General features: G+C 43.1%; 1 protein-coding gene across 1 annotated transcript in view; it reads left to right on the top strand.

Moving 5' to 3' along the window:
• LOC110520604 (tensin-1) overlaps positions 1 to 24359 on the top strand; it is a 337260-nt gene that overhangs the window by 215812 nt on the left and 97089 nt on the right. The window contains 4 exon segments of the mRNA XM_036975231.1: positions 10078 to 10127; positions 17570 to 17741; positions 18114 to 18287; positions 18516 to 18580. Coding sequence (XP_036831126.1) covers positions 10078 to 10127; positions 17570 to 17741; positions 18114 to 18287; positions 18516 to 18580 — 461 coding nt within the window.

The following is a 24359-nucleotide window of genomic DNA, read 5'->3' as shown; positions in this document are numbered from 1 at the left end:
GAAAGGATAGGCTGTATAGTCAGCTTCCCAGGCAGCAGGCAATGTTTTGGACTAATTAACACAATTCAACTTCCTCGTCTTACAGTGTAATGTCTCTAATAGTTATTAGTCATCAAGATGTAGGCAGTTACTGTTTGTTTTGTTTTGACATCTGTCCTACCATGGTATGGCAAGGGGGTCCCTCTGATGTCTCTCTCTCTCTCTCTCTCTCTCTCTCTCTCTCTCTCTCTCTCTCTCTCTCTCTCTCTCTCTCTCTCTCTCTCTCTCTCTCCCTCTCTCTGTCCCTCTCTCTATCTGACCATTTCTCTCTCTCTCTCTCTCTCTCTCTCTCTCTCTCTCTCTTTCTCCCTCTCTCTGTCCCTCTCTCCATCTGTCTTTCTCCCTCTATCTGACCATTTCCTTCTATCTTGCTCTCTCTCCATCTCTCTCTCTCTCTCTCTCTCTCTCCCTCTCTCTGTCCCTCTCTCTATCTGACCATTTCTCTCTCTCTCTCTCTTTCTCCCTCTCTATGTCCCTCTCTCTATCTGTCTTTCTCCCTCAATCTGACCATTTCTCTCTCTCTTGCTCTCTCTCTCCATCTCTCTTTTTCTCTCTCTCTCTCCATCTCTCTCTCTGTCACCATCTCTCTCTCTCACTCTCTCTGTCGCCATAGCTCTCTCTATCCAAACCCACTCGGCAGAAACACAAAGTAACCAAGGTGCTGCAGACATATTGAAAGGCTCAAACTTACTATTTTAGTTGAACTGGAAGTAATTGTAGGGCCTTTCAATCATGTCCTTCGCTCCGGTGACATTCTCTCTCTCGGCAACTGAAAGATGTTGAGGGTACACTTTGTGGTGCTACATTCGGCCCAGCCACGTGTTCACGGGGCTCTTGTCAAAGTTAAAGGCTTTTGGGAAAAAGAGATAGGAGTTGTCAAACAAAATTGGTTTTGCAGAGTCCTAATGGAGATAGCGAGATAGACAGAGAGACACAGAGAGAGAGAGAGACAGACAGAGAGAGAGACATACATAGAGAGAGAGACACACACAGAGGGAGAGAGACACACAGAGAGAGAGAGAGAGAGAGAGAGAGAGTTTTTTTTTGAGTTTTTATAAAACCTTTATTTTTTACTCAAGTGTTAACATAAATAATGACACACTGCCTTTTCAGACATGAAACAACAAATGTAATTCCTAAACAAAAATAAATACATAACATATACATTCAACTTATTTCAGCAGCAAAAAATAATTTCCCCTCCTCTAAAAAACAAAGCGCTCTTTCGTAGGCCCACTTCTCCTCAAATAATAGGAGATCTTTTACAGCTGAAAAGAACTCAAAATCTACTTTTATTCTTGCTTTCACTAAACCTTTAAAAACACATCTTACATCCTGCCCATATCCCGTTTCTATCTTATGTTTCCTACTCAGAAAAATTGACATCTTAGCTTGTCCCAAAATAAAATTTAACATTTGACATTTTCTTTTCTGTTGTTTACTGTATTGAAACCCCAAAATAAAAACAGTGTTATTGAAAAACTCCACTACAGCTTTAAACAAAGATTCCAACATTTCCAATAGAGGTTTTATCCTCTCACACTCCATAAAACAGTGAAAAATGGTTTCTCTTATATTACAAAAAGGACATCCATCTCTAACATCTGAGTTAATAACAGATACAAAAGCATTAACTGCAATGATGCCATGTAAAACCCTCCATTGCATATCACCAGTACCCTTTTGTAACGGTGGCTTGTACAGTGCTCTCCATGCTGGCTTTACCTTGTCATCAATGCCCAATTTTACCCTCCATGGAGTATCTTTTCTATTTTTCAATTTATCTTTATTCAACACCTTGACACACCCCCTATACAATTCCTTCCCATTCACCTCATCCAAACCCACCTCCTCCAACCCTCTCAAATCCAGCAATAACGCCTTTCTTTCTGACTCTGGGATATTTGGTGTAATCCCTAGTTTTGGAAATGAGACGTCTTCATCTTGCACCTTCTTCTTGTGGCTACTAAGCATACCCCATTCTTCCGCTGACAGAGCCTTCCTACAGCTCCCCAGCATTTGTCCGACAATCCTTTCCGACCTCATCCCCAAATGTTCTGCCACCCGTCTTCCATCCATTAAGACGGGCCCAGCCATGGCCATTAACTGTCTTAAGGTGATGATTTTCCCCTTCACCAGAATCTTGGAGAAATGTGGAACAGCTGCAGTTGTACAATCCAGTCTTGCCCCATACACCAGAGGTTCCTCCAACAGCCAATGCACTGACTCCGCTGAAGTTCTTCTGGACACCTTCATTATGCTCCACACTCTGAGAAGGCCTCTATAAAACGGAGGTACTCCCTCCCTAGAAATCTGGCTACTATCAACCAGAAATAAAGCCTTCTTTAAACCTAATCCTCCAACCCGCTGTAATATAAGACCTGCCACCCCTCTCCACACCACATTTTCCGGTCCATAAAGCAACCTTTGAATAAACTGAAAGCGGAAAGCAGCAGCCCTACTAGCAAGATGTACAAGACCTTGTCCCCCCTCCTCTTTTGACAAATACAAAACACTTTGTGGAACCCAGTGATATTTATCCCAAAAGAAATCCACAATAATTGCCTGTATCTTAGCCAGAAGGCCAGATGGTGGTTCTAGAACTGACAACCGATGCCACAGTGCAGAGGCAATCACATTGTTAACTAAAATAGTGCGCAAACGAGATAGTCCAACAGTAAATATGACATACGAGATAGTAACCAACGCCATCTCCTCATCCTCCCTTCCACCATTTCAACCACCCCACTCCAATTTTTTTTCCATAGTCCCCTCATCTCCTAGGTACACTCCAAGATACTTAAAACCTAGCCCCCCTGGCAAAGCCATGATCCCTCCATACCATTCTCCAATCTGTAAAGCACAACTCTTTTCCCAATTTACCTTTGCAGAGGATATTCCCCTAAAACGATCAACCATTAGACTCAAGCTATCCACCTCCGCTTGATTTTTCACTAGCACAACTACATCATCAGCATAGGCTGAAAGACGAATAGGAGGAATATCCTCTGAAAGGCACACCCCTGCAATGCGACTTCTAATGCTATTTAGTAGTGGCTCTATAGCAATAGCATATAACATCCCTGACATAGAACATCCCTGCCTAATACCTCTACACACTTTAAAAGGAGCACTCAAACCACCGTTAACTTTCAATACACTTTCAATGTCACCATATATCACCTTTATCATGGCAATAAAACCAGAGCTGAACCCAAACGCCTCAAACGTGTGCCATAAATATTGATGTTCAACTCGGTCAAATGCCTTTTCCTGATCAATTGAAAGTAGACCAGCATCCAACCCAATAGCCCTAGAGACGTCCAAAAAATCACGAATGAGAGAAATGTTATCCCCTATCTGCCTGCCAGGAACACAGTAGGACTGATCCGTATGTATGATTTGCCCCATCACCTCCCTCAGCCTGTTGGACAAAGCCTTTGACAATATCTTATAATCAGTACACAATAAAGCCACCGGCCTCCAGTTCTTCACCTCCCTCGGGTCACCCTTTTTGGGCAGTAGGGTGAGGACAGCCCTTCTGCAGCTTATTGGTAGTAACCCTCCGGTTAAACTATCATTAGCTACTTCTAACCAATCCTCTCCCAACATATACCAAAAAGACTTGAAAAAGTCAACGGGAAGCCCATCAATGCCTGGTGCCCTTCCATTTTCCATGCCTTTAAATGCAGTGTATAAATCCTGCAAAGACAATGGTTGCTCAAGCTCAACCTGAGCTTCTGCAGCCACCTTTGGGAGCCCATCAAAGAACTGCTGTGTCACTGTTTTGTCCTCTTTGTACTCACACTTGTAGAGCTCAGCATAGAACTCTACTGCCCTCTTTCTAATTTCACTAGGGCTAGTGAGCTCTTGTCCAACAGCTGATTTGAGACAATGAATAATTTTCCTTTGTCCATTCTTTTTCTCTAAACCAAAGAAAAATTTGGATGAGGCATCCATTTCAGATATTCCCTGAAATGTACTTCTCACCAGTGCCCCCTGTGCTCTGATACCCAGCAGGTCTGCCAATGCAGCTTTTCTCCTCTTGAGGGCCTGAGTATGGCCTCGATCTCCTGTGGTCTCAACCAACGTCATGAGTTCCACTATTTCAATCTCTAGGGCTTTCATTGATCTGGTGATATCCTTGGTGACATTCCTCGTGTATTGATTACACAATTGTTGAATCTGGATTTTCCCTATATCCCACCATCGTTGAAGGGATACAAAACTGGCCTTTTGAGACCTCCACCTCTCCCAAAATAAACTGAAACAGTTCCTGAAGTGAGCATCACTCAATAAAGTTATATTAAAATGCCAGTATGCGCTTTTAGGTTTTACATCGTTAATGAACACCACCTCTGTTATTAAACAATGATCAGAAAATCCCACTGGAGTTATCACACTTGATTTACAGACCTGAGATTGATGCTCAAAAACATAAAACCTATCTAACCTGGCCATAGAGATGATGTTCTCTCTCACATGCGCCCAGGTGTACTGCCTTGTTCCTCCATGTTGACTCCGCCAAATATCACACAGTTAATTTGTTACAATAAGGCGTTTTAAAAACGTCCTTGAGGCTATATGAGGTTCTTGGTGATTACTATCTAAATCGCTAACTGTGCAGTTAAAATCCCCAGCAATAAACAAATAATCTTCTTTATTACATTTCTCAATGGTATTTGATAATGTCTCTAAAATACATACCCTCTCAACTGTCACCACTGGGGCATATACATTTATCAGACACATATTGATGTTTTCATACCTTGCTCTAACTTTTAATAACCTCCCCTCAACTACCTCTTCAACCTCATATGACAAAGGCAAAAACCCTTTTGAGAACAAGATAACCACACCCCCACTTTTTGAGTTTTTATGACTACACACCACTGCCCCCCCCCCCCCCCCCCCCCCCCACTCCTGTTGCCACATAACTTCATTTTCCAAATTACTATGCGTTTTTTGTAGAAAAATCATGTCACTTCCCTTTCCCCTCATTAACTCATACACCATGGCTCTTTTTTTAACATCTCTTGCCCCATTTACATTTAAAGAAGAGATCTTAAAACTGCTCATGGATAATAAAAAAAATACAGAGGAAGATACAGCCACCACATCTCTTTACAGAGTTAAAACTGCAACTGAACTCTTTCATTTTCTTTAGAATTTACATCACTTATTACTCTCGTGACCACTTTCTTGAGTCTAGCAAAACTTTGCTGATTCAATAAACAATTCACGTTCAGGGAAAAAATCAGTTACATTGTAATCCTGCATATATTTCTTCCCTTTTGTCAACTTCAGAAATTGACGTATCTTCTCGATCCCATACCTCCCTTCCACCCCATCTATCTCACTATATTGTTGTGACGCGTCAGATGACTCACTCTCGCTATCCTCCCCAGAAGAAAACCCCATCTCTACAACCTGTTCATCTTCAACTGATTTATCCATCTCTACCTTTCTCTTAGAATTAGACCCTTCACCACCCCTTAAATTCTTCCTTTTACTCCTCGGTATTTTGAAAACATCCGCTTCCTTTTCCATTATTTCAATCTCCTCTTGACCTCCAATTTAATTTTCCAGCACCACCTCAGCGACGGCAGTCGCAATCTCACCTACTGTTTCCCCTCCCTCTTTGTTCTGATCTACCACAATTGCCCCCGTATCCACAATGCCTTCCTCTCCTACTTTTCCAACCACATCTGCCCACCTCTCTTCCCCTACACCTGTAGTATTTTCATCCCTTCGCTGTGGTATTTTAGTTGCACCTGCACTAAAGCTACTACCAGGCTCAGCGCGCTCATTCTCGGGACAATTACGCACCAAATGCCCCTCTCTTCCACATCCAAAACATTTCATTGATTCAGTAGATGCATAGAAGACATAATCAAATCCATCAATCTTAAAACTAAACGCTAAATTCAGTTCATCTCCTTCCTTTTTTAAAATCATATGCACTTGTCTCCTATGAGACACGACATGTTTCAACAACGGAGATTTGCATCCAAAAATAACCTTCTTTATTGTAGATACGATTTGACCATGGCGAGATAACTCTCGCTCTAACACTTCATCTCTAACAAATGGTGGGACGTTAGAAAGCATAACTTTCTTCGCCGGATTCATAAGCGGAAATACCGGCGTCTGTGTCTCCCGCAACACAACACCCCTCTCAACTATCTTATTCACCTTTTCAATTGAATCTAAGAATATCACTACAGCGCTATTCATCCTTGAGGCTGATTTGATGCTATCATACCCAATGATAGCACCCACAGCCAAGCTACATTCTTCCACTGAACACCCAGCCGCAGCAGGAATCTTTACTCCATGCCTCCGACTAAGTTTTTCAAACTCTACACTTCCGCGAGTGGCCATTGCAACCAGCCCCACCCGCTGGTTGTGTCCTCGCGAAAAACCAACCTCAAAGATCCCACCACCCCTATACGTGCTTAGTGATAGTTAAACAATATACCCTTAAAACAACTAAACTAATCAATATATATATATGTACATACCAAAACCCAATAGAGTGAAAAGAAATTCCATTCGCTCTCACAATCACCCCTGCTTGACGACTCACTCCCAGCATGCACTCCGACGAGAGAGAGAGAGAGAGACAGACAGAGAAAGAGAGAGAGAGAGAGAGAGAGAGAGAGAGAGACAGAGAGAGAGACATGCATAGAGACACACACACACAGAGGGAGAGAGACACAGAGAGAGAGAGAGAGAGAGAGAGAGACCAGAACATCCAATCAATCAAAATAAACCAAATTACAACACAGTCAAAACACAAAACAAAACTACATGACTTATTGGGAAACACAAGCAAAAAGCTAAATGTAGTGCTATCTGGCCCTAAATTGACAGTACACCATGGTAAACTCTTTAACCATGGTTACCAATCAAAACCTTAGAAAAACCTTGACAGAGTACAGGCTCAGTGAGCACAGCTTTGTCATTAAGAAGGGTAGACACAGGAAAACCTGGCTCCCTGTAGAGGAAAGGCTGTGCAACCACTGCACCACAGCAGAACCCAAGACAGGGCTGAATTTCCTGACAAAATTTTAAAAATATAAGACAATTAGAGTCTCATTTCCCAACCCTTATTTGAAACCCTTATTCAAGGTTTCAGAGACCTCTCTGATGAGAATAGGGTACCTGTAAATTGAATTGAATTGAGAGACACACAGAGACAGAGAGAGAGAAAGACATAGAGGGAGAGACAATCACACATACAGAGAGAGAGAGACAGAGAGAGACAGAGAGAGAGAGACACAGAGAGAGACACAGAGAGAGAGAGAGATACAGACACAGAGAGAGAGAGAGAGAGAGAGACAGAGAGAGAGACACAGAGAGAGAGAGACAGCCAGACACAGAGAGAGAAATACACAGAGAGAAACAGACACAGAGAGAGAGATATACACAGAGAGAAACAGACACAGAGAGAAAGAGAGAGACAGACAGAGAGAGACACAGAGAGAGAGACAGACACAGAGAGAAAGAGAGAGACAGAGAGACAGAAAGCGAGAGAGAGAGAGAATGAGAAAGAGAGAGAGAGAGACAGACACAGCAAGAGAGACACAGAGAAAAAGACAGAGAGAGAGAGACAGAGAGACACACAGAGAGACAGAGCAAGAGACAGAGCTAGATACAGAGAGAGACAGAGTGAAGACGGGTAGAGACAGAGAGAAACAGAGAGAAGACGGGTAGAGCTATAGAGAAAGGGGCGGCGGGGTAGCCTAGTGGTTAGAGCGTTGGACTAGTAACTGGAAGGTTGCAAGTTCAAACCCCCGAGCTGACAAGGTACAAATCTGTCGTTCTGCCCCTGAACAGGCAGTTAACCCACTGTTCCTAGGCCGTCATTGAAAATAAGAATTTGTTCTTAACTGACTTGCCTAGTTAAATAAAGGTAAAATAAAAAATAAAAAGACAGGTCTAAGATCTGGTGTGGTTATCCAGACTGAAGTATTGGATGATGATGATGGATAACAACAGGTCTCCCCTCCTGCGCTCATGTGACATCCCCTCAGAGAAGTGTATAGGCCTCGTTGACCTCTCGTTGACCAGGGAAGCCAAAGAGACATAATTAAAATTGTAAGCTACAATATGTTACCCACTGTACACTCCGAAGAACTCGTACCAAAGGACTGTTCTGGGTGGATACTGAATGTGTGTTGGTAGTGTTTTTGGGTGGATACTGAATGTGTGTTGGTAGTGTTTTTGGGTGGATACTGAATGTGTGTTGGTAGTGTTTATGGGTGGATACTGAATGTGTGTTGGTAGTGTTTATGGGTGGATACTGAATGTGTGTTGGTAATGTTTAAATCAAATCAAATCAAATCAAATTTATTTTATATAGCCCTTCGTACATCAGCTGATATCTCAAAGTGCTGTACAGAAACCCAGCCTAAAACCCCAAACAGCAAGCAATGCAGGTGAAGAAGCACGGTGGCTAGGAAAAACTCCCTAGAAAGGCCAAAACCTAGGAAGAAACCTAGAGAGGAACCAGGCTATGTGGGGTGGCCAGTCCTCTTCTGGCTGTGCCGGGTGGAGATTATAACAAAACATGGTCAAGATGTTCAAATGTTCATAAATGACCAGCATGGTCGAATAATAATAAGGCAGAATAGTTGAAACTGGAGCAGCAGCACAGTCAGGTGGACTGGGGACAGCAAGGAGTCATCATGTCAGGTATTCCTGGGGCATGGTCCTAGGGCTCAGGTCCTCCGAGAGAGAGAAAGAAAGAGAGAATTAGAGAGAGCATATGTGGGATGGCCAGTCCTCTTCTGGCTGTGCCGGGTGGAGATTATAACAGAACATGGCCAAGATGTTCAAATGTTCATAAATGATCAGCATGGTCGAATAATAATAAGGCAGAACAGTTGAAACTGGAGCAGCAGCACAGCCAGGTGGACTGGGGACAGCAAGGAGTCATCATGTCAGGTAGTCCTGGGGCATGGTCCTAGGGCTCAGGTCCTCCGAGAGAGAGAAAGAGAGAAGGAGAGAATTAGAGAACGCACACTTAGATTCACACAGGACACCGAATAGGACAGGAGAAGTACTCCAGATATAACAAACTGACCCTAGCCCCCCGACACATAAACTACTGCAGCATAAATACTGGAGGCTGAGACAGGAGGGGTCAGGAGACACTGTGGCCCACTCCGAGGACACCCCCGGACAGGGCCAAACAGGAAGGATATAACCCCACCCACTTTGCCAAAGCACAGCCCCCACACCACTAGAGGGATATCTTCAACCACCAACTTACCATCCTGAGACAAGGCTGAGTATAGCCCACAAAGACCTCCGCCGTTTATGGGTGGATCCTGAATGTGTGTTGGTAGTGTTTATGGGTGGATCCTGAATGTGTGTTGGTAGTGTTTATGGGTGGATACTGAATGTGTGTTGGTAATGTTTATGGGTGGATCCTGAATGTGTGTTGGTAGTGTTTATGGGTGGATACTGAATGTGTGTTGGTAGTGTTTATGGGTGGATACTGAATGTGTGTTGGTAGTGTTTATGGGTCGATCCTGAATGTGTGTTGGTAGTGTCTATGGGTGGATCCTGAATGTGTGTTGGTAGTGTTTATGGGTGGATCCTGAATGTGTGTTGGTAGTGTTTATGGGTGGATCCTGAATGTGTGTTGGTAGTGTTTATGGGTGGATCCTGAATGTGTGTTGGTAGTGTTTATGGGTGGATCCTGAATGTGTGTTGGTAGTGTTTATGGGTGGATCCTGAATGTATGTTGGTAGTGTTTATGGGTGGATACTGAATGTGTGTTCTGTGTGCTGATTATGATAACCGACCATGGGTATGCCCAAAAAAACATACTCTCACACCAAGACAATGTGTGAGAAAGAAAAACTTTTGGTGATTTATGAGTTAAAGGGCATTTGGGGTGCTTTGGCTTTCTCACTGTCAAACCAGCATAACTGTATGTGGGGGTTTGACATCTACCTACGCAGTCTCGCTATTGAGAATGTTTGCTATAATGACTCATGTCTTCCTTGTCTGCTTATGTTTCAGGGCTCCACAAAGTCCTCCAAGAGTATGGAGTCTCCACGCATACCATCAAGGTAAGCTCTTTTTATAGCATGGTGTACAGCAGGGTGTATAGCAGGGTGTACAGCAGGGTGTACAGCAGGGTGTACAGCATGGTGTACAGCAGGGTGTACAGCAGGGTGTACAGCAGGGTGTACAGCAGGGTGTATAGCAGGGTGTATAGCAGGGTGTACAGCAGGGTGTACAGCATGGTGTACAGCAGGGTGTACAGCAGGGTGTACAGCAGGGTGTATAGCAGGGTGTATAGCAGGGTGTACAGCAGGGTGTACAGCAGAGTTGTTTTACTATGGTTCACCATAGCTTTTACATCCTCATTGATTCATCAAGTCTTCATCAACACTTCATCTTCTGTTGGGTTGTGTTGTGTTGTTTTCTGTTGTGTTGTGTTGTTTTCTGTTGTGTTGTGTTCTGTTGTTTTCTGTTCTGTTGTGTTGTGTTGTTTTCTGTTGTGTTGTGTTCTGTAGTTTTCTGTTCTGTTGTTTTCTGTTGTGTTGTGTTCTGTTGTTTTCTGTTGTGTTGTGTTCTGTTGTTTTCTGTTGTGTTGTGTTCTGTAGTTTTCTGTTCTGTTGTGTTCTGTTGTTTTCTGTTGTGTTGTGTTCTGTAGTTTTCTGTTCTGTTGGGTTGTGTTGTGTTGTTTTCTGTTGTGTTGTGTTCTGTTGTTTTCTGTTGTGTTGTGTTCTGTTGTTTTCTGTTGTGTTGTGTTCTGTTGTTTTCTGTTGTGTTGTGTTCTGTTGTTTTCTGTTGTGTTGTGTTCTGTAGTTTTCTGTTCTGTTGTGTTCTGTTGTTTTCTGTTGTGTTGTGTTCTGTAGTTTTCTGTTGTGTTGTGTTCTGTAGTTTTCTGTTCTGTTGTGTTGTGTTATGGTGTGTTCTGTTGTGTTATGTTCTGTTCTGTTCTGTTCTGTTGTGTTCTGTTGTGTTATGTTGTGTTGTCTTGTGTTGTGTTCCGTTCTGTTCTGTTGTGTTCTGTTCTTATGTTTTCTCTCCTCTCCTCATCTCTCATCTCCTCCTCTTTCCTCTCCCCCTTCCTAGCCAACACCAACAGGGAAACAAAAGTCCTCACACAGGGACTTTAAAATGGTTTAAGTTCCCGTCTTTCACCAATATGAAGAAACCTGAAAAGGGGTAGCAATGAAAATATGAAAGTAGACTCACTCCCTATGGATCTCTCTGTGCAGTTCGTTTTATGGCTCACTCCGTCCTCGTCCTTCAATCGCTCCTACGCACAATGGGATAGCAGGCCTTGGTCCATGTTCTACTGACAGGACCTATAGGTTATTCACATTAACCCCACCAAGGACGCTTGTGTCTACTTTATTAGACCCTATTTGTACAGCTATAGATGTGCAGAGCTTATTTATTTTATTAAGAGTACGTTACTCTTTTTTCATGCCAAAAAAAACATTAACTTCATTGGGGGAAGCAGTAATGTAATATAGCTGGGCACTTTTGGGAGACATTTGAGACCGTTTGTTAGCTTTTTAAATATGTTTTTTTTTTTACACAGCTCCGAATACAATGCATTCCCATTGTGAGAGGCAAGCGGCAAGCAGCAGTTGAAATTGTCCATTTGTGTCAAGAGAACAACCTCTAGCTAACCAGCAAGCCCTGTAGTTAAACCTGAAATAGCCGTTCAGACATCCAGATAGGCTACTCTTTTCTGTGTCATATTCTTCCTGGCATTACATAAGCTGTCAATTTGTGCTTTACTTGTGTAGAGATTTATTTAACCTTTATTTTGCTAGGCAAGTCCGTTAAGAAAAAGTCTTATTTACAATGACGGCTTGTTCAGAACGACAATTTTTTTTCCTTGTCAGCTCGGGGTTTCGATCTAGCAAACTTTCAACGCTCTAAACACTAGGTAGTGTAGAGCTGATGTGGTGTAGAGATGAGGTGGCATAGAGAAGAGGTAGTGTAGAGATGAGGTGGTGTAGAGATGAGGTGGTGTAGAGATGAGGTGGTGTAGAGATGAGTTGGTGTAGAGAAGAGGTGGTGTAGTGTAGAGATGAGGTGGTGTAGAGATGAGGTGGCGTGGAGAAGTGGTGGTGTAGAGATGAGGTGGTGTAGATATGAGGTGGAGAAGAGATGAGGTGGTGTAGAGATGAAGTGGCGTACAGAAGAGGTGGCATAGAGAAGAAGTGGTGTAGAGATGAGGTGGTGTAGAGATGAGGTAGCGTAGAGAAGAGGTAGTGTAGATATGAGGTGGTGAAGTGTAGAGATGAGGTGGCGTAGTGTAGAGAAGAGGTGGTGTAGTGTAGAGATGAGTGGGCGTAGTGTAGTGATGAGGTGGTGTAGAAAAGAGGTGGCATAGAGATGAAGTAGTGTAGAGATGAGGTGGCGTAGTGTAGAGATGAGATGGCGTAGAAATGAGGTCGTGTTGCGATAAGGTGGTGTTGAGATGAGGTGGTGTTACGATGAGGTGGTGTAGAGATGAGGTGGTGTTGAGATGAGGCTGTGTAGCAATGAGGTGGTGTAGAGATGAGGTGGTGTAGAGATGAGTTGGTGTAGCGATGAGGTGGCGTAGTGTAGAGATGAGATGGCGTAGAAATGAGGTCGTGTTGCGATAAGGTGGTGTTGAGATGAGGTGGTGTTACGATGAGGTCGTGTCGCGATAAGGTGGTGTTGAGATGAGGTGGTGTAGCGATGAGGTGGTGTAGAGATGAGGTGGTGTAGAGATGAGTTGGTGTAGCGATGAGGTATTATACTACAAGACAAATATACAACAGCAGTGAAGTTTTGAACATTGACACAGCTGTATAGTGTAAGTGTTGAGTGCTTTCCCCCACAAAACCAAGGATACAGTTCAAACCAATCATATGCTCCATCTGGCTCGTCACATATACTACACATTACCCACAAAGAAACACACACACCGTAATGGATCATTATCACACATATTCACATATATTCTTCTCATCACATGCCAAATGGGACTTGTATCGTGCATTGGTTATCAGTGATAAAGGGGATATGTTTCACCGGCTGTGTTTGTTTAAATGCGTGAAGGTGATCGGTGCAGCTTCGTAATTGAGCGTGGAGAGATATGCGCTGGGCTGATAGAGTGAAAGAAGGCTGTAGTTTTGGCCCGTGGCTCCGTGGCAGCGCTGATGAGAAGCAGATTGGTGCCCAGTGCATGCTGGTGTCTGGAGGGAAAGGGAAAGGTGAAAGGGGGATACCCAGTCAGTTGAACAACTGAATGCATTCAACTGAAATGTGTCTTCCGTATTTAACCCGACCCCTCTGAATCAGGAGAACCAAACCTCTGTTCTATCAGTATAACCTCTACAAGAGTAGTAAGGAGAGAGGTAAAACGAGAGGGAGCGAAGGACTGAAAGATGGTAAGAGTGGATGAGGCCTATACTAAAAGAACAGACTGGATCAGGCATATACTAAGAGAACAGACTGGATAAGGCATATACTAAGATAACAGACTGGATGAGGCATATACTAAGATAACAGACTGGATGAGGCATATACTAAGAGAACAGACTGGATGAGGAATATACTAAGAGAACAGACTGGATGAGGAATATACTAAGATCACAGACTGGATGAGGCATATACTAAGAGAACAGACTGGATGAGGCATATACTAAGATAACAGACTGGATGAGGCATATACTAAGACAAGGAGACTTGGATGAGGCATATACTAAGAGAAGGAGACTGGGTGAGGCATATACTAACAGAAGAAGACTTGGTGAGGCATATACTAACAGAAGAAGACTGGGTGAGGCATATATTAAGAGAAGGAGACTGGATGGGGCATATACTAACAGAAGGAGACTGGGTGAGGCATATACTAACAGAAGGAGACTGGGTGAGGCATATACTAACAGAAGGAGACTGGGTGAGGCATATACTAACAGAAGGAGACTGGGTGAGGCATATACTAACAGAAGGAGACTGGGTGAGGCATATACTAACAGAAGGAGACTGGGTGAGGCATTTACTAACAGAAGGAGACTTGGTGAGGCATATACTAAGAGAAGGAGACTGGGTGAGGCATTTACTAACAGAAGGAGACTGGGTGAGGCATTTACTAACAGAAGGAGACTTGGTGAGGCATATACTAAGAGAAGGAGACTTGGTGAGGCATATACTAATATAAGGAGACTGGGTGAGGCATATACTAAGAGAAGGAGACTGGGTGAAGCATATACTAAGAGAAGGAGACTGGTTGAGGCATATACTAACAGAAGGAGACTTGGTGAGGCATATACTAAGAGAAGGAGACTTGGTGAGGCATATACTAAGAGAAGGAGACTGGATGAGGCATATACTAAGAGAAGGAGACTGTGTGAGGCATATACTAACAGAAGGAGACTTGGTGAGGCATATACTAAGAGAAGGAGACTGGATGAGGCATATACTAAGAGAAGGAGACTGGGTGAGGCATATACTAACAGAAGGAGACTTGGTGAGGCATATACTAAGAGAAGGAGACTGGGTGAGGCATTTACTAACAGAAGGAGACTTGGTGAGGCATATACTAAGAGAAGGAGACTGGGTGAGGCATTTACTAACAGAAGGAGACTGGATGAGGCATTTACTAACAGAAGGAGACTGGGTGAGGCATTTACTAACAGAAGGAGACTTGGTGAGGCATATACTAAGAGAAGGAGACTGGGTGAGGCATTTACTAACAGAAGGAGACTGGGTGAGGCATTTACTAACAGAAGGAGACTTGGTGAGGCATATACTAAGAGAAGGAGACTGGGTGAGGCATTTACTAACAGAAGGAGACTGGGTGAGGCATTTACTAACAGAAGGAGAGAAAGAAATGAAGAAAGCACGTTGTATTTGTGTTTAGTAGAGAACATTTGGCATATACAGTGCCTTGCGAAAGTATTCGGCCCCCTTGAACTTTGTGACCTTTTTCCACATTTCAGGCTTCAAACATAAAGATATAAAACTGTATTTTTTTGTAAAGAATCAACAACAAGTGGGACACAATCATGAAGTGGAACGACATTTATTGGATATTTCAAACTTTTTTAACAAATCAAAAACTGAAAAATTGGGCGTGCAAAATTATTCAGACCCCTTAAGTTAATACTTTGTAGCGCCACCTTTTGCTGCGATTACAGCTGTAAGTCGCTTGGGGTATGTCTCTATCAGTTTTGCACATCGAGAGACTGAAATTTTTTCCCATTCCTCCTTGCAAAACAACTCGAGCTCAGTGGGGTTGGATGGAGAGCATTTGTGAACAGCAGTTTTCAGTTCTTTCCACAGATTCTCGATAAGGATTCAGGTCTGAATATGTTTATTTTTGAACCATTCCATTGTAGATGTTGCTTTATGTTTTGGATCATTGTCTTGTTGGAAGACAAATCTCCGTCCCAGTCTCAGGTCTTTTGCAGACTCCATCAGGTTTTCTTCCAAAATGGTCCTGTATTTAGCTCCATCCATCTTCCCATCAATTTTAACCATCTTCCCTGTCCCTGCTGAAGAAAAGCAGGCCCAAACCATGATGCTGCCACCACCATGTTTGACAGTGGGGATGGTGTGTTCAGCTGTGTTGCTTTTACGCCAAACATAACGTTTTGCATTGTTTCCAAAAAGTTCAATTTTGGTTTCATCTGACCAGAGCACCTTCTTCCACATGTTTGGTGTGTCTCCCAGGTGGCTTGTGGCAAACTTTAAATGACACTTTTTATGGATATCTTTAAGAAATGGCTTTCTTCTTGCCACTCTTCCATAAAGGCCAGATTTGTGCAATATACGACTGATTGTTGTCCTATGGACAGAGTCTCCCACCTCAGCTGTAGATCTCTGCAGTTCATCCAGAGTGATCATGGGCCTCTTGGCTGCATCTCTGATCAGTCTTCTCCTTGTATGAGCTGAAAGTTTAGAGGGACGGCCAGGTCTTGGTACATATGCAGTGGTCTGATACTCCTTCCATTTCAATATTATCGCTTGCACAGTGCTCCTTGGGATGTTTAAAGCTTGGGAAATCTTTTTGTATCCAAATCCGGCTTTAAACTTCTTCACAACAGTATCTCGGACCTGCCTGGTGTGTTCCTTGTTCTTCATGATGCTCTCTGCGCTTTTAACGGACCTCTGAGACTATCACAGTGCAGGTGCATTTATACGGAGACTTGATTACACACAGGTGGATTGTATTTATCATCATTAGTCATTTAGGTCAACATTGGATCATTCAGAGATCCTCACTGAACTTCTGGAGAGAGTTTGCTGCACTGAAAGTAAAGGGGCTGAATAATTTTGCACGCCCAATTTTTCAGTTTTTGATTTGTTAAAAAAGTTTGAAATATCCAATAAATGTCGTTCCACTTCATGATTGTGTCCCACTTGTTGTTGATTCTTCACAAAAAATATTTTATATCTTTATGTTTGAAGCCTGAAATGTGGCAAAAGATCGCAAAGTTCAAGGGGGCTGAATACTTTCGCAAGGCACTGTATTGCTTTGTCTAGTCCTTGTGACTAATAACTGTCTCATAGTGCCAGATGTACCGCATGTTATCACTGTATAACCAGTGTATTGCCCCGTAGAAGACACATGAGCAATATCCTCCAAGTCGGCGCTCCAGCGTTGACACATGGGAAATATTCCTAGTAGACTCTCTCCCTGAGTCATAATCTCTCCCAGTCTGTTTTAGACTCCCGATTAAGGTCCAGATACACCAGATTGTGAAAAGTCATGTGGTCGTTCTCTCTCTGCTCTGCCCAGAATATGCTAGATTCCTATCAAGTGACAAAAATGTTTTGTTTAGTCTCCTGAGCTGTACACTCACGGAATGCAACATATTTTTATCCATTGAATAAATCTCTCGCCATTCTCTTTTTGTCTGAGTGGATCCAAACGAAACATGTAGTGTGTGTTTAATGTACTGACTGGTGTGTGTGTGTCTGTGTGTGTGTGTGTGTTTAATGTACTGAACAGCAGCTGGAGTTTGGAAGCTACCGTGACCCCACATTGATTTAGTGATATCCTGTCCTCAGTAAATGAGATTCAGCTAAGACTGTGGACAGTATTCAGTCAGTTGCAGATAGTGGGTTTTATAGATTATGCTTTTGGAAGGCGCTGGATTCCATCTCATTACATCTGTCCTACCATGATATAGCACGGGGGTCCCTCTGATATTTCTCTCTCTCTCTCTCTCTCTCTCTCTCTCTCTCTCTCTCTCTCTCTCTCTCTCTCTCTCTCTCTCTCTCTCTCTCTCTCTCTCTCTCTCTCTCTCTCTCTCTCTCTCTCTCTCTCTCTCTCTCCATCTCATTACATCTGTCCTACCATGATATGACACGTGGGTCCCTCTGATGTCTGGCTGTCTCTCTCTCTCTCTCTCTCTCTCTCACCATCTCAAATTCAAAATATGTTTTATTGGCATGAAAGAGACTCTGATGTTACCAAAGCAATGCAATAAAGTAAGTAAAAGTACAAAGCTTTATTGACTCGGAAAGTGTAAAAAGTTTTCTCCCTCCCTACCTCCCTCAGGAGTGTGAGTCTGCTACAGGCCCTGGAAGAGAACTATGAGTTGGACCTGGTCTACATCACTGAGAGGATCATCTCAGTCTCCTTCTCCAGCTCTGCGGATGAGAACAGCTACTCTGCAAACCTCCGCGAGGTGGCTTCCATGCTGCGCTCCAAACACCAAGACAACTACCTGGTGAGGGCCACCCCACTGATCTAGGATCAGCTCACACTACCAATTCATAGGCTTTCCTTTTAAGGGGGGAAAACCAAAAAGCTGACTGTAGATCTGTATCATCCTGAAGTTACTCCTGTAGACACTGATCTAGGATCAGCTTACCCTCGCCAATGCCCCTGTAGACACTGATCTGGGATCAGCTTACCCTCGCCAATGCCCCTGTAGACACTGATCTAGGATCAGCTTACCCTCGCCAATGCCCCTGTAGACACTGATCTACGATCAGCTTACCCTCGCCAATGCCCCTGTAGACACTGATCTACGATCAGCTTGCCCTCTGTCATTAAAATAAAAAGGAACTCAATGAGATGAAACACGTTGCTCTTTCAGCTCTTCAACCTCAGCGAGAAACGCTGTGACATCAACCAGCTCAACCCAAAAGTGTTGGACTTTGGCTGGCCGGACCACCACGCGCCTGCCCTGGATAAGATCTGCACTATCTGTAAGGCTATGGACAGTTGGCTGAGTGCAGACAGTCACAATGTAGTAGTGATACACAACAAGGTGAGATACTGTGTGATACTGTACTGTGCTAACTAAAGCCCTCTCAAGCATGTTGAGAAACAATACCGCTGTCATATACATACAGTATCAGACCCTTTCTATGGTTTGTGCTGCTCAGAGACAGTAGACGGCCGTCATTTTCCTTTCCCAATAGATATCTTCTGAATGACCAATATGTGAAAGCAATACTTCCTGATTGGTAAGCCTTGTTTGATGTTGTCTCTGTAGGGGAACCGAGGGCGAACAGGAGTGGTGGTGGCAGCATACATGCATTACAGCAACATATCAGCCAGGTAAACACATACATCCTCACACTTAACAGCACAACACACAAGACAGACAGAGAGAGGGTTGGAAGAAGGTAGTGATATAGAGAGGGGAGTGAGAGAGGAGAAAGAGGAGAGTGAGAGAGAGAGAGAGAGAGAGAGAGCGAGAAAGAGAGGAGTGAGAGAGAGATGAGAAAGAGGGGAGTGAGAGACAGGAGAAAGAGGGGAGTGAGAGAGAGAGATGGGAGTGAGAGAGAGAGAGAGAGAGAGAGAGAGGAGAAAGAGGGGAGTGAGAGAGAGAGAGAGAGAGAAAGGGGAGTGAGAGACAGGTAGGGGAGTGAGAGAGAGAGAGAGAGAGAGAGAGGGAGAGAGAGAGAGAGAGAGAGAGAGAGAGTGAGAGAGAGAGAGAGAGAGAGAGAGAGAGAGGGGAGTGAGAGACAGATAGGGGAGTGAGAGGGAGAGTGAGAGAGAGAGAGAGAGAGAGAGAGAGAGAGAGAGGAGAAAGAGGGGAGTGAGAGAGAGAGAGAGAGATAAAGAGGAGTCATGTAAACTTTACAACCATAGAGAAGTGTAGGACAGTCAACAAATAAGCAGATGATGAAGAGTCACACGATCCATGTTATCCACTGATCATCGCATTGCCCCTCCCTACCCACCACGTGAAAACTGTGTACAGTACACAGTGTACCAGTGTTCAGGCTTTTTTTAAATTATAACAAAGCAGGCCCTAATTAAGTCATTGCAGATAAACCAAGACAACACTATGAGTTCACTAAAATGACAACGTCTGCGAAGAGGAGCAGCTTTCTGGGTTTTCCTCTATCTGCTAATGGGTCACTGGATGTATTGGGCCTTTGGATGTATAGTGGCCATCGGATATATTGGGGCCATTGGATATATTGGGGCCATTGGATATATTGGGGCCTTTGGATGTATTGGGGCCTTTGGATGTATAGGGCCATTGAATCTATTGGGGCCTTTGGATGTATTGGGCCATTGAATCTATTGGGGCCTTTGGATGTATTGGGCCATTGAATCTATTGGGGCCTTTGGATGTATTGCAGCCATTGGATATATTGGGGCCTTTGGATGTATTGGGCCATTGAATCTATTGGGGCCTTTGGATGTATTGGGCCATTGAATCTATTGGGGCCTTTGGATGTATTGCAGCCATTGGATATATTGGGGCCTTTGGATGTATTGGGCCATTGAATCTATTGGGGCCTTTGGATGTATTGGGCCATTGAATCTATTGGGGCCTTTGGATGTATTGCAGCCATTGGATATATTGGGCCTTTAGATGTATTGGGCCATTGAATCTATTGGGGCCTTTGGATGTATTGGGCCATTGAATCTATTGGGGCCTTTGGATGTATTGGGCCATTGAATCTATTGGGGCCTTTGGATGTATTGCAGCCATTGGATATATTGGGGCCTTTGGATGTATTGGGCCATTGAATCTATTGGGGCCTTTGGATGTATTGGGCCATTGAATCTATTGGGGCCTTTGGATGTATTGGGCCATTGAATCTATTGGGGCCTTTGGATGTATTGGGCCATTGAATCTATTGGGGCCTTTGGATGTATTGCAGCCATTGGATATATTGGGGCCTTTGGATGTATTGGGCCATTGAATCTATTGGGGCCTTTGGATGTATTGGGCCATTGAATCTATTGGGGCCTTTGGATGTATTGGGCCATTGAATCTATTGGGGCCTTTGGATGTATTGGGCCATTGAATCTATTGGGGCCTTTGGATGTATTGCAGGCATTGGATATATTGGGGCCTTTGGATGTATTGGGCCATTGAATCTATTGGGGCCTTTGGATGTATTGCAGCCATTGGATATATTGGGGCCTTTGGATGTATTGGGCCATTGGATGTATTGGGTAATTGGATGTAATGCGTAATTGAATGTATTGGGGCCATTGGATGTATTGGCCCATTGGATGTATTGGGGCCATTTGATATATTGTATTGCAGGCATTGGAAGTATTGGACCATTGGATGTATTGGACCATTGGATGTATTGGGGCCATTGGATGTATTGGCCCATTGGATGTATTGGGCCTTTGGATGTATTGGGGCCATTGGATGTATTGGGGCCATTGGATGTATTGGCCCATTGGATGTATTGGGGCCATTGGATGTATTGGCCCATTGGATGTATTGGGCCTTTGGATGTATTGGGGCCATTGGATGTATTGGGGCCATTGGATGTATTGGCCCATTGGATGTATTGAGGCCATTGGATGTATTGGGCCATTGGATGTATTGGGGCCATTGGATGTATTGGGGCCATTGGATGTATTGGGGCCATTGGATGTATTGGACCATTGGATGTATTGGGGCCATTGGATGTATTGGCCCATTGGATGTATTGGGCCTTTGGATGTATTGGGGCCATTGGATGTATTGGGGCCATTGGATGTATTGGCCCATTGGATGTATTGAGGCCATTGGATGTATTGGGCCATTGGATGTATTGGGGCCATTGGATGTATTGGGGCCATTGGATGTATTGGCCCATTGGATGTATTGAGGCCATTGGATGTATTGGGCCATTGGATGTATTGGGGCCATTGGATGTATTGGCCCATTGGATGTATTGAGGCCATTGGATGTATTGGGGCCATTGGATATATTGGGGCCATTGGATATATTGGGGCCATTGGATGTATCGGGCCATTGGATGTATTGGGGCCATTGGATGTATTGGCCCATTGGATGTATTGGGCCATTGGAAGTTTTGGGGGTCACAGTCACTTGACACTAGCATCACTTTTTTAACAGTTAAAATAGAGTCCTTTGAAGAGGTCTATAGATATGAGTGAGCGCTACGCCCACATAAAATAATACTTTTAGTATACTATAGTCTAAATACTGTAGTATCACTATATTCATATAAATATATTTATATTTTTGCGGACTTTACTGTAGTATACTATAGAATTCACTGGGGAGGCAGGAAGCCTGACAGTTAAGAGCGCTGGGCCAGTAACCGAAAGGTTGCTGGTTCGAATCACCGAGCCGACTAGGTGAAAGATCTGTCAATGTGCCCTTGAGCAGGGCACTTAACCCGATTTGCTCCTGTAAGTTGCTCTGGATAAGAGCATCTGCTAAATGACTAAACATTTATAAATGTATACTATAGTATTCACTGTAGTGTTTTGGCGGACATGACTGTAGTATACTGTAGTATTCACTGTAGTGTTTTGGCGGACATGACTGTAGTATACTGTAGTATTCACTGCAGTGTTTTGGCGGACATGACTGTAGTATACTGTAGCATTCACTGTAGTGTTTTGGCGGACATGACTGTAGTATACTGTAGCATTCACTGTAGTGTTTTGGCGGACATGACTGTAGTATACTGTAGTATTCACTGTAGTGTTTTGGCGGACATGACTGTAGTATACTATAGTATTCACTGTAGTGTTTTGGCGGACATGACTGTAGTATACTGTAGTATTCACTGTAGTGTTTTGGCGGACATGACTGTAGTATACTATAGTATTCACTGTAGTGTTTTGGCGGACATGACTGTAGTATACTGTAGTATTCACTGTAGTGTTTTGGCGGACATGACTGTAGTATACTATAGTATTCACTGTAGTGTTTTGGCGGACATGACTGTAGTATACTGTAGTATTCACTGTAGTGTTTTGGCGGACATGACTGTAGTATACTGTAGTATTCACTGTAGTGTTTTGGCGGACATGACTGTAGTATACTATAGTAATGACTGTAGTATACTGTAGTATTCACTGTAGTGTTTTGGCGGACATGACTGTAGTATACTGTAGTATTCACTGTAGTGTTTTGGCGGACATGACTGTAGTATACTATAGTAATGACTGTAGTATACTGTAGTATTCACTGTAGTGTTTTGGCGGACATGACTGTAGTATACTGTAGTATTCACTGTAGTGTTTTGGCGGACATGACTGTAGTATACTGTAGTATTCACTGTAGTGTTTTGGCGGACATGACTGTAGTATACTATAGTAATGACTGTAGTATACTGTAGTATTCACTGTAGTGTTTTGGCGGACATGACTGTAGTATACTGTAGTATTCACTGTAGTGTTTTGGCGGACATGACTGTAGTATACTATAGTAATGACTGTAGTATACTGTAGTATTCACTGTAGTGTTTTGGCGGACATGACTGTAGTATACTGTAGTATTCACTGTAGTGTTTTGGCGGACATGACTGTAGTATACTATAGTATTCACTGTAGTGTTTTGGCGGACATGACTGTAGTATACTGTAGTATTCACTGTAGTGTTTTGGCAGACATGACTGTAGTATACTGTAGTATTCACTGTAGTGTTTTGGCGGACATGACTGTAGTATACTATAGTAATGACTGTAGTATACTGTAGTATTCACTCTAGTGTTTTGGCGGACATGACTGTAGTATACTGTAGTATTCACTGTAGTGTTTTGGCGGACATGACTGTAGTATACTATAGTAATGACTGTAGTATACTGTAGTATTCACTGTAGTGTTTTGGCGGACATGACTGTAGTATACTGTAGTATTCACTGTAGTGTTTTGGCGGACATGACTGTAGTATACTATAGTATTCACTGTAGTGTTTTGGCGGAAATGACTGTAGTATACTGTAGTATTCACTGTAGTGTTTTGGCGGACATGACTGTAGTATACTGTAGTATTCACTGTAGTGTTTTGGCGGACATGACTGTAGTATACTATAGTATTCACTGTAGTGTTTTGGCGGACATGACTGTAGTATACTATAGTAATGACTGTAGTATACTGTAGTATTCACTGTAGTGTTTTGGCGGACATGACTGTAGTATACTGTAGTATTCACTGTAGTGTTTTGGCGGACATGACTGTAGTATACTATAGTATTCACTGTAGTGTTTTGGCGGACATGACTGTAGTATACTGTAGTATTCACTGTAGTGTTTTGGCGGACATGACTGTAGTATACTGTAGTATTCACTGTAGTGTTTTGGCGGACATGACTGTAGTATACTGTAGTATTCACTGTAGTGTTTTGGCGGACATGACTGTAGTATACTATAGTATTCACTGTAGTGTTTTGGCGGACATGACTGTAGTATACTATAGTATTCACTGTAGTGTTTTGGCGGACATGACTGTAGTATACTGTAGTATTCACTGTAGTGTTTTGCAGCCATGACTATTTTACACTGGACAAAAATATAATCGCAACATGCAACAATTTCAAAGATTTTACTCAGTTACAGTCCATATAAGGAAATCAGTCAATAGAAATAAATTCATTAGGCCCGAATCTATGGATTTCACCTCACTGGGAATACAGACATGCATCTATTGGTCACAGATACCTTTAAAAAAAGGTAGGAGTGTGGATCAGAACACCAGTCGGGTGACATTTTCAGCTTCCAGGAATTGTGTACAGATCCTTGCAACATGGGGCCGTGCATTTTCACGCTGAAACATTATTAATATTATTATTTTATTTAATCTTTATTTAACCAGGTAGGCCAGTTGAGAACAAGTTCTCATTTACAACTGCGACCTGGCCAAGATAAAGCAAAGCAGTGTGACACAAACAACAACACAGAGTTACACATTGAATAAACACACGTACAATCAATAACACAATAGAAAAAGTCTAGGGGGTGAATGGCATCTATGGCCTCAGGATCTCATCACGGTATGACTATGTATTCAAATTGACATAGATAAAATACAATTGTGTTCGTTGTCCGTAGTTAATGTCTGCCCATACCATAACCCCACTGCCACCGTGGGGCACTCTGTTCACAATGTTGACATC

The sequence above is a fragment of the Oncorhynchus mykiss genome, chromosome 3, assembly GCF_013265735.2.
Source record: "Oncorhynchus mykiss isolate Arlee chromosome 3, USDA_OmykA_1.1, whole genome shotgun sequence".
Taxonomy (NCBI): domain Eukaryota; kingdom Metazoa; phylum Chordata; class Actinopteri; order Salmoniformes; family Salmonidae; genus Oncorhynchus; species Oncorhynchus mykiss.
Note: the sequence above shows the minus strand (reverse complement) of the source record. Positions and strands in the feature narration are given on the sequence as shown.